The sequence below is a fragment of the Diceros bicornis genome, chromosome 32 (assembly GCF_020826845.1).
Source record: "Diceros bicornis minor isolate mBicDic1 chromosome 32, mDicBic1.mat.cur, whole genome shotgun sequence".
Lineage (NCBI taxonomy): Eukaryota > Metazoa > Chordata > Mammalia > Perissodactyla > Rhinocerotidae > Diceros > Diceros bicornis.
This window is the reverse complement of record NC_080771.1, coordinates 26666794-26684620: the sequence shown is the minus strand read 5'-3', so window position 1 is coordinate 26684620 and position 17827 is coordinate 26666794. Positions and strand designations below refer to the sequence as shown.

The 17827-nt window shown below is 36.8% G+C and overlaps 1 protein-coding gene across 1 annotated transcript in view; it reads right to left on the bottom strand.

The window, feature by feature from the left end:
- The window catches only part of CNTNAP4 (contactin associated protein family member 4), a 261402-nt gene that overhangs the window by 99980 nt on the left and 143595 nt on the right, over nt 1-17827 (bottom strand). Inside the window, exons 8-10 of the mRNA XM_058528320.1 lie at nt 16675-16936; nt 9391-9540; nt 4415-4586 (exon numbers count right to left, since the gene is read on the bottom strand). Of these exons, the coding sequence (XP_058384303.1) occupies nt 4415-4586; nt 9391-9540; nt 16675-16936 (584 nt within the window). The remainder of the gene's footprint in view (nt 1-4414; nt 4587-9390; nt 9541-16674; nt 16937-17827) is intronic.

Here is a 17827-nt window from a genome sequence, read left to right as displayed (position 1 = left end):
AGGCAGATGTAAGTGGCTATACCTAAAACTCTAAAGAATGAATCTTTAATTTTTGTGATACATGTGCTATTTCTATTTGATTTGCTGCTGAAAGATAATGAATCCATTTTCCTCAATTCTTGTTAGACTTGACTTTTCACGTTTTTTAATTACAATGTGTAAGACTGGATTGTGGATTTTATTTAAATTCATCATATGGTAGTTCTGTTTGACTATCAGTAAGTAACCTTTGGCAAATCACATTGTATAGTGAAGCACTGATTCTCATATAATGTCCTAAACAATTGTATTTACAGTTTTCTCCTCACTAGTCATTCCAATACAAAATAAAAAATCCATCAACTCATTTTCTCTAGCCTCCAAAGCTTTTCCTTACCCATTTCCATCATTATTTTCATTACTTGTGAACTTGACCAAATGCATACATCAACATGCCCAAAACTGAAGTGACGTGTATGATTTTGGTTTATCCTGATTCCCTGTCCATTCCGATTTAAATTTCAAAAGACTTTCACTTAATGTAAAACTTGGCTGCAATTAATGATGTTAAAGCAAAAATCTATATAACACTATTACATTTAGGAAAATTAAACAAAGTTAGGTACCTATGGGTCCTAGGATAATGGTGACAACCTGAATTCAAATCTCATATCCTTCCTCAAAACTATGAAATCAACAAGAACCAGCCCCTCATGCCCCATCTCCCCTCTTTCCCCCCCCCCCAAATAAACAAGCCATGCCTTCAGTATTACAGGAGACAGAATAACACCATGATCTTCAAATCAAGTGTTAGCAGGAGAACAAACACCACGTGTGACATAAGAGAGAAGGAATGAGGGGAGGCTTAAGGGGCTCCTCAGAGAAGAGGAAAGGGAGAGTAGAGGACCAGAGAGAGGACAATGACCAGCCTGAAGGGAGGATGGTATGATGGAAGCTTGAGGCCCAAGCCAGTGGATGGGTGGTGGGAGTGGACTGGGAGAACAGCCTGATGGAGATCAGAAGGCTGCAGGCTGGGGAAGCCAGGAGGCAGGTGCTGGCCCTGCTGAGGTCGCCATGGTGAATGCCGTCACACAGAGGCCTCTTAGTTCTTGTCAGGAGTCTCTGTAGCCTGGTGTCATTTGAGACCAGGGACATACCACATCCTCTGCACTTAGGGAAAGGTGGATGATGTCAGGGTTGAGACGGGGACCTTCCCCAACTAGTTGATATTCTCAAAAAGTTGATATCAAAAGATATACCTAATACTATTGTTTAATAAGTGGTTTAGGTCCAAGCAACCTAATAAATATTTACACTCTAACAACTGTCACCCCTGCCCCAGCCCCACCTGAGTTTCTGCCCCAAGGTATGGGGACACGCTCAGCAGCTCCTTTTGCAGTTCTGTCCTCACCACCATCAAGGGACTGACGGCCCTCACCCCTCAGTCACCCTCCACCCAAATTTACTGACTCCGGGCCACCTTCCCTGCATGACCACAGAGGACAAGGAGAGGGCTTCTAGATGAGTGTGTGTGTGTGTGAGAGTGACTGTGTGTAAGGAGGATGTGAGTGTGTGAGGAGTGTGAGAACAATCTTGTGAATGGGTGGGTGGGTGTGTAAAGATGTGTGCGTGGGTGTGTGTGAGTGTGCATGGGTAGTATTAATGAGTGAAGAAGAGGTATGTGAATGTGTGTATAAGGAGTGTGTGTGGTAAGGAGCTCTGGGATATGTGAGTGAGCATATGAGTGTGTATGTGTGCGTGAGAGACAGCGTGCAGTGACCATTCATGTGTGTAAATGACTGTGTAATATGAGCATGAGCATATGTATAAATGTATGCACACTTTTATGTGTAGGTTTGATCCAACTTAAAGTTAGTTAACAGTTAAAAAAGGACTATACTACATTGTTTAAGTTCCTGTTAGATTTTTAAATATATTTTTAATGTTCCTGTTTGTTTTTAATTGCAACGTATTAAACCATTAAATTATGTGTTTATTATACACAGATTAAATATTAACCACAATACATGTGCACCCAGGGAGGCTGTGTGGCATGGCGGGGAGACATTTCAGGGGGACTTTCCTGGAACCAGAGGGCTTGGATTTGATGCTGGGCTCTGCCTCTTAGCCGTGTCATCTCAGCCAACCTACTTAACCTCTCTGTGCACCTGTTTCCATATTTATAAGAAAAAAATACTACTAAGAACAGCTTCTAAGGCTTTTTGTGAGGACTAATTTAAATACATATTAATTAACTAAAAATTAATTTTAGAACAGTCATTGCACATAGTCTCTCACACACGTACACACTCATAAACTCACATACCCAAAAGCTCCTTACATACTCACACAAATCCTTACACACACAATCATACAACTCCTCACACATTAACCCACGCACATGCACACACAAACACATGCGCACACTCACACACATCCACACCGTCCTCACACACTCAGACACTTACAAGGTCATTCACACATGCATTCCCACACTCCTTACACACTCATGTCTTCCTTACACACAGTCACTCACATACCTAAACTTAAATACTAATTCATGCTAAGTGCTTAGCATAGACCCTGGTATACAGATTTTTTTAAAAAATAAGACTCTATTTAATAATGCTTTGGAAGCGATGTCAATAGATATAGCACATAAGACCAAAATAAATGAATATATGTTTTCTCCTGAGTATAAGAGAATGAGTTTAGAGATACATTTGGAAATTTAAATGGTATACAAATATAAATTACTTTGATTTTTGCTATTATTTTTAAGATTGCTGGAGTTACTGTTAGCCTAAAGTTTTTCTTAAAAAAAAAAAAACCAAAATCATGCATAGTCAATTGTATATCTATAATTTGTTCGCTACTTCTCAAAAGTGTTTTTTAGGTGTGGTGCTGAAACCATACATTCTCCAAGTGTGCTGTATTATACTCTGCCTTACAAGTGTGTAGCTCCAGAAGGCAGGCAATATGGGCTGCTTATATAAAATGGCAGCTTCAGAGAAATCCACATTGGAGAAGTGTGGATCTACTTATACCAAAGGAATTTTCTGTAATCTGAGATGGTCAACGTCACTCTACCACTCACAGTGTGGATGACTGAACCTCCCTACTGATCCCTGAGGGCTGTTACCCACCGGAGGTGGGGCTCCCTGCCTCTGCAACTGAACCCCACCTTGAGAGAGCAGGTCCAGGCGGCCTTGCTACATGCCCTTCAGAAATCAGGATTAAGGATCCAGAGCTGGTGTGGCTATAACTATGGAGAAGGTTACTGTTGTTTAATCCCCACAATCAAGCAGAATTATTTTATCTACAAATTGGGTTAAATAAATAAACATGTATTCACAGCAAAATGATGTCCTTCTAATCCATTGCTAAATAAGTTTATAATTAGTTTTTCTACACATAAAACAGTATCTACTAGTGTTCAAAATAGGATCAACAGACATTGATAGACTAAATGGTCTGTCAGATATAAATAGATGTGTTTATCTCGATAAAATGTTTCATACAACTAAAAAGTTATTTTTAAAACTCAGAATTTCCATATTTATTCAGAAAATACACTGAACGCTACTACAGGGTAGGGGCTCAGTTTGTCAAAGTTTAATTTTTTTAAATCTGTAATGGCTGTGACATTCCATTGAACTCAATAATTAAAATCAACAGCCTTGACAGTAAAGCATGACTGGCAAGATTATTTGGCTAAAGTTGCCCATGCCTAAAACTACTTTTAAATTATTAACTATCAATCCTTATTTTGAAAGTTGCTTGTCCTCCACAATTAACTCCCAAATCTCACACTCCTATGTCCGGCACTGGAGTTCCTATTGAAACTATTGGATCAGCCTTATGCCTTGATCAATACTACGGCTCCAAAATGTTCCAGAGGAGAGGTTTCTTTTCATTTTCCCTGCAGAGAAGTTAGTAATGGTTGTTAAAGGCACACATTAGGAGCATAGCAACCAGTTAAATTCTTAAGCCTCTGAAAATATTACTCAGCTGTCAGGGAAGCAAAAGCCAGTTTGATAACCAACCACATAGGTCTCTGACTTATTGGTACCTGATGATCAATATTACCATCAGAGTGTCCTAATCTATTTAGTCTAATGACATATTTTTGGTACATTCATACCCACCTAAAATTACAGCAGCATCAACACTATCTTTTGTGAATTGATAGCATGTGTACATATAAATAACATGGTCATATGACTCCCATCTAAATTTTATCATTGCAAATATGAAGTATAAAACTAAAGGCATATTTCTCTTCTTTCTATTGTAAATATAATCCATTTCCTGTGGAACAGACGATGGTGGGAAAGACGAGAGAAAAAAATGTTCATTTTATGTATGAATTTCAATCTGCTCCCAAAAGTTTGAAAATGGACGGGTCAAAATAAGGAAATGAAATTGTCCTTACCTGTCTGTGATTCCACATGAGTCTATCTGAAGGTCACTGAAGTTCCCAAGGGAGCCCTGCTGAACTGAAATCAGATCTACCATCTTGTTACTGATAGAAATGAGTTTCATACAGCCCTGAAATCCACCAAGTGGATTTTTACATTTGGATCCCAAGCTGTCGTCAGGGCAACCTGATAAAAACAAAACAAAGCAAAACCAGGAGATATCATAATGAATCAGGATTCAGTATCAAAGAATACTTCATTAAAAAAATAAAATAGGCATTTATTTTCTTAAAATTAAGAAGAGAAAAAGCCCTTTGCAGTCATTATTAGTTTGATCTAAATTACAAATTGCAATTCATACAAAGTATTTCTTTTTATTATCATGGGATTTATAGGAAATTATTACTGCTATATTAATGATGTGCAAGGATATTAATTTGATCCATATTTTTAAAGCATGCATATTAGATCCAGAACCCTAAACAAGTTATATACCACTTAAACACAAAAACTTAGTCTTTTGGAATGAAAAAGAAGAGCATAAAGGATGAAAATGTGCACTGTAGAGAAGAAAAGATGAATCGATAACAGTGAAATACCTTTGTATTTAAGCCAACTATTTGGAAAAGGAGTTATATTGATTTGGAATAAAATTACCAACTATTTTATTTAATTAAATGCTTTATTTTCATATGCATATAAGAGCCGCATATACATGCATTTTAATAAATCATAAGAGCTTAATGTCAAAAACATTTCACTATTTGATTTTATTTATTCTTTGCCTCATAAAAGAATGTTCCACTTATACTCGTTTTCTGACATTTATCTAAGACTTGTTTCTAATTATTTAGATAATAAAGAAATATAATATTAATCATTATTGTCTGCGGTTTAATGATACTCTGTGTTTCTCTATTCAAGTGAAATAAATAATTTTATGGAGTATAAACACATATATTATATTTATGTATTTTTCATTAATCTTTCTTTGCTGTTATGGTTTTCAACCACTATTCCAATTTCAAAGAATAAGAAATGAATCAGCAACTTCTTAATTCCTGTGCAATCCATGCTAGTTTGCTACCTGAGAATTTCCATTATAACTAAATATTTTGACTTAGGATATTTCCCCTATCCTAACAAAATACATTCACATGGCAAGTAAAGGCCAGCATTCATATTTAAAATGGTTATCAGGCCACTGAAATATTATATTTTAACCAATGAAGATTTTGAAATTTCAAATTTAATATATCAAGAAAAAGTGATGAAAGCTTTTCAAGCACCAATTTATTGTACATGGTACTACACACATTTTCAGTGCTTAAAATTCTTCTGTGGTATAGGATATGCTTACCATAATCTCAATATGTCTGCTAGATGACTTATTAACCAATTAAGAATGGTAAAATAAAAACCGAGAGGACAATAGTTCAATCATATTTTGGGGCAACTACAATATGCCAGGAATATGAACAGCTCTGCTAATCTCCTTTTCTCCAGGTGGTGTTTCCTGACACATTTCAAACTATTTCAGAATAAAATAAATTGTGCAATATGCCTGTAGAGAACAAAACTAAGCAAACTCATAGTCACAAGGAAAGGTCATGGAACTTGACAGAAAGCACAGCATCATATCACGAGGAACTTCATAGCCTTAGCTACCAGGTTTAATAAGCAAGAGATTCTAAGGACAAAGAAGGGTTCAAGCCAGGTTAGTCTCATTAGCCAATGATAACAGGCATCCACAATTTAATATGATGCAACAGCAGAGCAAAGTTCAGCACGGAACCCATTTGAGATGAAAGTTCTACAATATGAAGATTTCTGGGGAATACTTCATGCTGAATTAATGGCTGGATGCATTACCAGAGGCAGTCAGCATGTTCAGCACCTCTGAGGATGACAGATAAATTATCACTGTATGTCACAGTGCCACGAGTGAGATGTCGAGTTTGACTTCATGGTGGTGTAGCCAGTTCACTGGATGGAAAATGTTTGATTTACACAAACAGGAGTGTGAGAATTCTGCACACAATCCAGTATCTCCAGCTTGTGCTACATAGTGTGTTACTCAATAGCACAAAGATTGCATAGAGGAATATACAGAAATTACACATTCATCCATCCTCAATCTGGAGAACTCAGACTTAAAACTTACAATTTATAAATGATAAAAGCTGAGCACAATGCACCACAATGCAGTCTGGCTTTTTGAAAAGCACTCATTTTAGGGGGAGAAAAAGTGAAAAATGATGGATAAAGAGTGGAATTTGGCATGGCATATGTAGGATGCTGTGAGCCCAGAAATAGTGCACTCTTCCAATATGACAGTCACTCTCAAGACTGGCACGGGAGGGAGATCCAACCCAGGCTGTTGGAACAGACAATCCTTTGCAGTGGAGTACTGTGGCCATGTTAGACCAATTGCATGCTGATAACTTAACTGGCAACTTGCAGTTGAATTTAGAGAGAAGTGAAGGAGAACTGACGGGAAGTGTCCCCAAACATGGGATATTCATCTACTTGAAGATAAACTGGCTGAAGAATTAACTACCTAAGAAAAACTTTCCACCTAGATAAAATGGATCCCAGTAATACAGGGGACTCTCACCCACACAGAACAAAAGGTTTTTGAGGGTGACCAACCATCACAGTTTGCCCTGGGACTCTGGACTTTCATTGCCAAAATTGGGAAGAGCTGGTCACCCCATTGCCAGTACCACTTAGGCAATTGGGGCCGCAGGGCCAGTCCTGCACTTTAGCAGGGGGCCCTATCCTCCTCCAGCCATGCTTTGGCCCTGGCCCCAGGAGGCCTCACAGGGGAAGGTGATGAGCCCACCTGGAACCCTCTCCTGTCCACTCTACTCCCAGAATCTAGAATTCCCAGCCCAAAAGCCCTAAGCGGGCTTCCATAAGGGAGACTCCCTCTACCAGTCCCTGGAGGCACAGGCTGGGAGGAGGAGAAAGAAGTGGGGCAGCAGAAGGCCTCCTGCTTTCTTTTGGACCCTTGCTCCAAGCCCTGGAAATGTTAGATGGGGTTTGCAGGGCATGTATTTAGTGATCAGTAGATTCTCATGCCAAACATATTCTGGTACTAAAGGCTGCCAACAGGGAAGATGGTTAATAAACAGAGATACCTAAGTAAACTTGAGATTGGTTATTTTTTTAAAAACTCCTGAAGTTTGAATTTTATTATGGAAGCTTCTACAGTATATTGTTTAGGAACTTAGGAACACCTCAAAAGATGTCAAATTATAAAGAACATGAGAAGAAGAATAAACCCTAAATTCAAAATCATGTTTACCTAGGGAGATGAAGGAATGTGATCCTGGAGAGACAAATAGGGTGTTCGTAATATTATCTTTCTAAGCTTGGGAACGCATGTGTAGGTGTGTATTTTTTGAAAAATAATTAGTATTCTTTAAAATGCATACATGATGTAAGATATGAACAAAAGAGGAAACTGGGTGCGGGATACACGGGAATTTGCTGTATATCTTTGCAACTTTTCGGTAAATCTAAAGCTACTGAAAAATTCAAAGTTTATTTAGATAATGGTGTATATCAAATGTATCATAATAAAACCAAGCAAAATGATAAAGTGCACATGTGATATATTCCACTATAAAATAATATTATAGAATAAATAAAAGCAATCAAATTTTCTACAAAAAATAGATAGGCATCTTTAAATCTGAACAGGAAGGATGTAAAATACTTTAAGCATGATTCTATTTTCATGATTTACACTTTTATCCAGTCTACTATTTCTATCCAGTCTTTTTTTTTTTGGCACATTTAACAACATACCTGTTTTTTTCGTATCTCTTTTAGGGCTTCTAAATCTTTTCCTTTGAAATGAAAGCTCTTGGTTAAGTTGTTCTATACATGCTACCATTTATTAAAGGAATATGTTCTTATGGACTGTCATAAAATCAATCACATATTCCATAAGGTTTTCTAAACAACTTGGTGTAGAAACGAACAAATCTCACCACAGGAAGCAATTATATCTTTTAAGATTGTTGGCATTCCGCTGCCTTTCACAGTAACGTATTATGTTGGGTTTTTCATTTGTTTGTTTGCTCTTAATATCAGATTAATGACTGATAATCTGTCTGCTTATTGTCAATTCCTAGAAAGGAATTCGTATTTTATTGATGAGTAATAAAGATTGGGCTACTGCCACCAAATTCCAAAGTGATTCCAGAGAGAAGTAACTATTAAAATGGAAAATAACAATAAGAAACAACTCAAGTGATGATTAGAAATAAGTCTTACTACTAACAGTTTACAGCTTTTCCTTCCTAATGGCAAATAACGTTTTATTTTAATTTTCCAGTGCTAAAGACTCATTTCTATTTCCAAGGTTTCCTTTTCCAAGCTTTTAGTTCAATCAGACATCCACTGGGCAGGTAAATGCTTCATTTGTTTTTGTTCTCTGAGAGAGATGGCTTGGTGTTGAAGGCTGATGCCCTAATTTCATCAAATGTATTAGTGCATTATTACTCAGCAATGAGAACAGATTTCTACGGCTAATTAAGTTAGATTATTTGTTCATTGGCATAGTATTGCCCTTCTGCATTGGGCAGAAGGAAAGCAATAAGGATGCTCCAGAGGAGCTAAGCGCCATGATCAGGAAAACACTGCAATAAAATCAGCCCATAAAATCAGAAAAAAACATAACAGGACCATTTAACATGAGGAAAATGTAACAAAGTTTGAAAATAAGAACTGAAGAGGGTGGCCTGCTTGCAATCAATCTCATTATAGAAATCGTAAACATAAGTAAGTCCACCTCAAAGAAACGTATTTTGGGTCACAATTTGTCATCTTGATCCAGTCCACATTTCCACCCCCAAAGAAAGGGAGAAATTATTCTATAGCATTGACATTGGTGAAAACAGGATGACTTCCCCAAGACACAGGGGTAATAACTGCAAATATGGTTCAATTGCCCATATGGCCTGACCTCTTCTCTTACCTCCAAAATAATAGGTGCCACCTGAATAAATCTGCTCAGGCCCCAGGGAAGGAGCAACAGAAGCCAGTTGGCCATCCACTACCACACTCAGGTGATGCCTTTTGGCAGATAAGGAGATGGAATGCCACTGTCCATCATTTAATCCAGCACCTGGAGGAGATAAGATCAGTTTGAAGAGATATCTCTCAACAGTGAACACTGAGTGAAGTTGGTTAGAAACAGCAATAAATACATCACTCAAACAAGTACAACACTCACACCTATTAATAGAAGGAAACAAAAAGGAAGAGAGAACAGGGAGGCAGGTGGGAAATCAGCACCCTCTATGGGGAAAATGGTGCATTATTATCTCTCCCTTTCTTAGGGCTGCCACAGAGAGAACAAAATTCCCAACTTTGGACAATCCTAAATGGTTAAAATCTTTCAATTATTTGTCATGGACTAATTTTCAGCTTCTATCATATAAATTACTTTTTATGGGGAGGGCTTTGGTAAAACCACAGATATTTTCCAAAATTCTAAGTTATACCCAATAAAATGATTTATCTGCTTATTTACACTTTTCTGTAGTCATCTTTCATAAAATTAGAGTAGCATATTTATCAAGGTACATCAACTCTATCATGACAAAAATATTTGAAGAGATAATAACGAATACTGAAAGTTTACCAGTATAATGCAAAGTTAAAAAATAAAGCAGTGTGTAAAACCATATTTAACAATGGATCCTCATAATTTGCAGATGCTACATATGCAAATTCACCTCTCACCATAATTTATCTGTAACCCCCATATCAATACTTGGGGCACTTTTGGAGTCATTCACAGAAATGTGTAGAGCAGAGAAAGATTAGAGTTGACTGACACACGTATTTCCAGCTGAGATCAAACAAGGGGATGCTTCTTGTTTCAGCTCTCCTACATAAACATATTTTTCACATTTTTGTGCTTTTTGTTGGTGATAAACGAAAACAGTAACAGTAACGAAGTGCTGTCTAGTGTTCCTAAATGCAAGAAGGCTGTGACGTGCCTCATGGAGAAACTACATGTTTAGATAAGCTTCATTCAGGCGTGAGATATAGTGCTGTTGGTCGTGAGTTTGATGTTAATGAATCAACAATATATATTAAATAAGGTGTTTTTAAACAGAGTCACACATAAAACAAGGTTTTGTATTGATCAGTTGACAAAAATGTTGTGACCAGAGGCTCAAAGGAACCTAACTTGGTATTTCCTCTAGGAGCAATGGTTCAGTATTTGTTAATTCAGTGTTCACAGCAACTTTATAAAACCTCACTATTGCAAATAATAAGAATTGCCTCTATGTATGTGATTCTAATTATATTCCTAATTTTTGCATTAATATCAAAAAGTACTGAAAGGAAATATCTCTACATATAAACAGTAATTTTTGCATGAAAGAAAACTGTGGTTGTTTTTATTTGTTTTTATATTTTTTCTGTATTTCCCAAGTTTATATATATAATCAAAAATTGCTATAATCAAAAATCAAAGTTTCCTTATTGCCACTAAAAAACAATCTCTAGTCCCTTCTAAGGCAGTCCCAGAGTCATGAATCCAAGAGATGGTGTAGCCTTTCTCCCTTAAAGGGAATTAAGTCTACAAGGGGCTCTGTGGTTAACTACTTAGCAGACAGGTGGAATCTAAGCATCTCTATTGTGGATTTACTACTAAGGTTTACATCCATTGAATATTCAACTCCCTATGATTTTGCAGATCAAATTAGTGAAAAAAATATAAGCACTCCATTAAACCCAAAGGCAATGGGCCTCTTTTCTGATACTATGTGCAATTTCTTTATTTCCCCAGCTATTTTCAACCACAAGCTTTCAGATAGAAAGGGCACAGAAGCTCCCTTAGATGATGAAGCTCTTTGCCCTGGACTTATTTAGTACAACACAAATTCCATCCTGGGCACTGAAGCTCATTTTTACATGACATCCATGAAGCAAAAAAGATTTCCAAAGACCCAACTCTGCTTGGTTTGTGAAAGATAATGAGAAAGACCTGAAAACTGAAAAATGAAGGATGTAGGTTAGATACTTTTAGACACATTTTCTAAGATTGGACTCTGAAATAGATGGCTGAATAGAGTTATATAATCCCTGACGGTATGAGATTGGACTAAAATAAATCAAATGTCCCAGATTTGTCATCCAGTGCTTCCTTTAAGAGGATACATTTAGAGTGAAAATCCTTGCATTGAGCTTTGCGTCACGTGCAAAGACCCTTCCCACTCTCCCTGCCCCGACCACATGTCTCCTACCAGCTCTATCTCAAAGCACGGATGTGCCTACACACATGACTTTACTCATGTTACTCCATCTTAGGCTTTCCATTGGTCTAGGATGCCATTTCTCCAACTACCTGTGGCGATGAACATTTTCTTTTCTGATATATTTCAGATTCTTTTATAAAATTCAATAAAAATGAACTTCTAAAAAAGTTAAATAAAGAAGACATTTAAAATGCAAGCCCACTGACTATGTGCTTAGATGTTGTAGCAATATCTGATTGCTGTCACAGTTTTCTAAGAGCTTAACCTCAATTTTTATACTCATCTTAGTAACAAGTACTTCGCTGACCCAGTACTAGTCCTGGGACCACACTTTGAGTAGCAATGCTCTAGGTAACTGCAGGGTTAGGCATGCATCAGACAAAGGCTCAGGGACATCTTCTGTCAATAAGGAAGCCGATCTAGATTAAGAACCAACGACTGCCAGGACAGCCCACTCTGTAATTTGACGTAGTTAAATGCACTCATCGAACCAGCTAGCAGGTTATGAAGTTGTGCCGTGTTTGTGGGGGAGCTTCATTTAATAAACATCACTCACTTATCATGAGAAGATTTATTACCCGTGAATGGGATTTATTACTCAAATTAAATAAGGGAAGATCCATTTAATTCATTTCACCTAATTCTACATAATAAAAAGGATAATTTTTAAATCAAATTCTTTTTTTAAGTATGGATGGTCCTCGACTTATGATGTTTCGACTTCTGATTTTTTGACTTTATGATGGTGGCAAAGCAATGCACATTCAGTAGAAACTGTACTCTGAATCTTGAATTTTGATCTTTTCCCAGGCTAGCATTTGTATTTTTTTCTTGTTCATGATATTAGGTAACTAATGCTAATTCTAGTACACTGTTCCTACCACTCATAACTTTTGAACCTGGAGGAGGGGCATGTTGTTGTTATAATAATAAAATAATAATAATAACAGTTTTATTGAACTGTTTATTCATAACAGGTGCTGTGTGCTTTATATGCACTGTGTCATTTAATCTTCAACACCGCTATTATTATTCTCATTTTAAATAAGGAGAAAATGAGGCTCAAGGAGGATAAACAAATTACCCCAGGTAGTATCCAGCTGGTGAGCTAATTCCAAAACCCACCCTCTTCCCTGCCTGCAGGACAGGCAGTCCTCTTATTTTTTGCTCACATTAAACAATTAACTTTGAGAGAGAGGAAAGCAGCCCTAACAGCTAGCAACATGCCTGGCACTCAGAGCAAGGCCTTGGTGTCCTCCTGTTGAACATAAACAATCTCATAGAATGCCAATATCAGACAAGGTCACTCTGTGATGACAATGAAATGGGGCCAAAAAATAATCAAGACTACTTTGTAATCTTGTCTAAGCACAGACAAAAGCAAGGATACTGTGCAAACCACAAAAATACCAAACTATTCTCTCCTGCATAATAGAAATGACAACTGATTTTTTCTTTTTTTTGTCATTTACCAATGACAGCTTTAGCCTTATTTCATTCTCCCACCCTTCTAGATAGGATTTACAAAGATACCTAATCATACAATTACCTTCACTTCCTGACAGCATTTAATCCAGAGCAATTTTCCACTTCCTTGAAACATCCCCACAAATCAGTTAACGCTACCCAAAATCCTGTAATAAGTCATCCTTAACACCTTCGCGGTGAGACACCCCATGCCTCCCCACACTGTGTGTTCCCTTGTTGCAATAACAATAAACCCAACTTGTTTGATTACAGGGGTGATCACTGCGGTCTTTGGGCGGAAAGCATTGACAATTCCAATGGAAGAATGGAATAATAAATGGAAGTGTTTGCAATTGTAGGTAGTAGGAGAGAAAGAGTAGTTTACCAGAAATCTATCCCTCTCCATTTCTCTCTCTCTCTTTTCTTCTTCTTTTTCTCCTCCTCCTCCTCCTTTTTCTTTCTCTCCCTCTTCCTCTCCCTCTCCCTCCCCTCCACCCTTCTCACTCTCTCAGGTCCAAACCACATAAACACACAAAATATAGCAGGAGGAAAAAGGTTTATATCTTCTCCACCTTGTATATAATCTTCAGGCACCAGTCCTAAATTTCTACAGGAATACTGTGACAGCTTAGCCACCATCACCCTCCTATAAGACTATAACAGACATCCATAGGGTAAGAATTATAAAGAAAAAATAAGCCTGCTGTATAGGGTAGGTTCTTTGCAAAAGTGTAAAAGGCAATTATACAAAGGCCATTACTCAAAGAGCAACAGAAGGGTTTTCCCTGTTTCCGAACATCTTTAAGTGCTCTGACACAGTGCCAGAATTCCTGTGTCTACTACCTACATCCACTAACCAGAATTAAAGATCCAGACCCCCAGATTGCTCTTGCCAAGATGAAAATATGGAGGTCATTTGTGCCTATCACTTTAGGAAAGTGGACTTTAAGGGAGTGACAGGGTTATAACCTGAAAGGTAGGAATATTCTGACAGTGAAAGGGAATAAGGGGGAATAAAAAAAAGTTTCTCCTGGGTAGGGCAAATCAAGAGGGCTGCTCCATGGCCAGGGCCACAGGAATCACGAATGCCTAGGAAATGAAAAATGCACATCTCATATTCCGCAAGCCTGCATCTGCCAGGCCCTGCCCACGGGAGCAAGAGGCTTGTTGACAGCCTGATTTTCACCTTTAGGCAAAAGCAGCAGAAATGCTAAAATCATAGTAGAAACCTCAAATTTGACAATAAAGAATTTGTTTTGAATAGAAAAATACAACTGTAATGTTTGCTGGGTTTTTGATGCCATCTGAATGATTTTTGCTTTGACATCTATAAAAGTGACAAGGATTGAAAATATTTTGTGTCATGATGGATTTTGCAGTACTGCTAATATATTTTATAATTGAGACTAATATAATATCTTTAGTATTTCAAAAATGATATAGGCTGACACAATATTTTCAAAGAATTCCAAATGACAATTTGCAAAACTGTACATCACATTAAAAATGTAGCCAGATAATTCAAACATGCACAATTCAGTTCTTCCTCAATACAATTTAATTTTTATTCCATTGTAAAAGATATACATATTTTGAGTTTTTAAAACATATGATTAGTAATTTATATCTCCAGTAGCTAAGAAAGACTGAGTCATCCTTATAAAATAGAAAGATTTCATATAATATGATACTGATTCATCAATAAATACTTGATTCTCTTTAAAGAGTCATTCTAACACATTCTGACAACTGATTTAATTATCAGTGTCCACACGAAAGTCTTCCCCTACAAGAGAACAAATTGACCACCCACCAAACTACCATTTAAATAGTCTACTTTCAAATGCAAAATGTACTTACCTCACTGAAACTAGCAGAAATTAATATTTTAAAAGAAACTGAAAAAATGGGTGTGGGGAGTTGGTAAGGCCTATTTGTGTTATCTGAAGTATAAGAATTTTACTATATTGACATTCATATTTAGTCTAAGCTCCTTATAATTAGCCATGAAAACAATCACACTAAGTCATATGATGCCATAATGGATTATACTGTATATGGATTTAGACATTAATTTAGAGATTTTTAAATCATTCAGGGTATTCTATATAGACTTACACCTAGTAATTTATTAAGTATAGATGCTATAAAGTGTTTAGAAATGGACTAGCTTCATGGGGCTCACTACAGTAACATTTTAGTGAAGGAGTTTCTTTAAGATGCGGAAAATTAGGCTTCGAAAATAACTACTTCAGAGGATGTCAAATACATCACAATAAACTACACATTAACGGCAAGCTTACATTCTTAGGCTTTCATTTTAGGGAGCCTATTAATTATTAATATGACAGTGACGAATTTATTTCCTTTTGTCAGGGCTGCAAATCTACCACATTTTGAGCATCACATTAAAAAGTCACAGCACAGGACCTCCTAAAAATTATACTTAATATTGAACTTTCAGCTCCTGTATCTAAACTGCAGTGATATATAAACAACAAAAAAGATATATAAAGATTAAACCTTAGTGTATCCACTTGTATACTTGCTTTGCTTATATTTAGTTTCTGACTGTTTTTTTAACTTTCTTTCCTCTCCCAGTCATAGTCTATTAATTTTGGTCATAGTTAATACAGAGGAGTAGTACAATGGCATCTTTAAATTGTTTTTAAAGATCATTTATTAAATTGATGTAGCAATTTACCCCAACGTGACCTCTAGTTGCTTGGCTTGGGTGTTATTCTGTATATATGAAAATGTGATGGAGATCCCTTGTCAAGAACTATATAATTTTAATGAAGAGACAAAAATATCCTTCACCCAAAGCACTGACCTAAATTAGACATTAATTTTCGAGACACTCATATAGTACCCTTAATTATGTTACTTCTAATCATTGAAATGATACCGTAATGCGTAGAAGTGGAGAGAATTGCATTTGGTAGCCAAATGAGGAACTTTGCACGAATCTTTTCATCCTCCCAAAATATATCCAACTCTATACAGAATACATCAGCAGCTGAAGTTACTTTGACTAAGTCTTTATGTTTTACATTCACACTAATATACAGATATGGATACAGATCCAAGAAAGACCTCTCCCTTTCTCTCACAGACCTGATAAGACTAGTAGCTATGTTAGACAAGCCTAGTTTTCCACTGAAGACACCCAGGAAACTTTTGGGTCATTTCAAAGTCTTTCACATTTTTCCCCAAACACATTTTCTCAGGATATGTTGATTTATCTGGTGTGGGCGAGACGGTCATGGAAGGAAATTTCTACTCCTCCACAACTATCATTTTGGTTAATAAGAACTACCAGTGTTGGAGCCAATTTAAAAGGAAATTGGAATCAAGCTCCTCTTAGGAAGAGTACTGATAATCTTATTAATTCAAGTACTCATTTATTAAACAAATATTAATTTTTTGGTTATGCATAAAATTTTATGGAGAAGGGACAGAGAGATAATGAAATCTTTCAAATCCATATGCTTTGCCTGCAGGAACACACTTATTACCTGCTGTGATGTCACTGGGTAATTTTCCTGGCTGGTAGAGATTCAGTTTAAGTTTTCCATCATTAAGAAAGAGAAGGAGACCCCCTGAAACCAGCTGAAGTTCACTAAAGAGCAGAAGTCCTGCCTTGTTCCAGGTTCGAAATTGAAAAGCGGCAGAAATCTCTTCCTCCCCGGAAGGGCCTGGCAGTGCTAAGTAACTCCTGGAGCTCAGAAAAGTCATGGGCACAGACTGCGGTTGCGAACAGGAAAACGACACATTTCCCTGAGAGTAAAGCAAAAGGAAAAGCTTTAAGAATGACTCGCACATCACGTTAGTAATAGAAATTGAAATATTCACAAAGGCTGTTTATCAATCTCATATTATCCTCAATTTAAAACAACATATTGCTATCATCATGAAAATTCAGATCCTTGACATACATCTTAAAGGTTCTGCAAATCCAATGATACTATGGGCAGGCAAATCTTTCCCTGGGTTTTTTGGGTGAAATCCTTTTTTCCCCATCTCTCACCTTTCATACAGGCATCTAACTCAGCATAATTGAATTCAATAAAAACGTATTTAAGCCAACTCTGTGTTTTTATCTTTTCCTTTGCTTTCCTTTCCCACTCATTCTATTCTCTTGCTACCTTTGGCTTCTACATATGTGTGTGTGTGTGTGTGTGTGTGTGTGTGTGTGTGTGTGTGTGTGTGTATATATAGTTTTAGCTATATGCACATACACACACAATTAAATATATGTTTATGAATACATACACCTATATACTAGGCATTATTTGTTTTATAAAAATAGGAGCCATGTTTATATCTTTTACTGTACCATGATTTTATCACTAACAAATACCTTATGGAAATCCCTTGGAGTTATCTGGCATAAGCCTAATTCCTTCTTTTTATGGACTGCATAATACTCTACTGTGTGAATGCTCCAGTTTTTACTCAGTTGTTTTCCTGTTAACATGCACGCACTTTGTTTCCAGGTTTTGCCTCTCCCAACAATGCTGGAATACACAACTCTGCATACTCCTGCGTGTGCTGGTGTTTTCAGTTTCACAGAGGAGGGCTCTAAAGATAGAACTACTGTGCCTATATGTTGTAATAAATATTTCCAGCTTCTTTTCCAAAAAAAAAAAAAAAGTTAAAACACTCCAA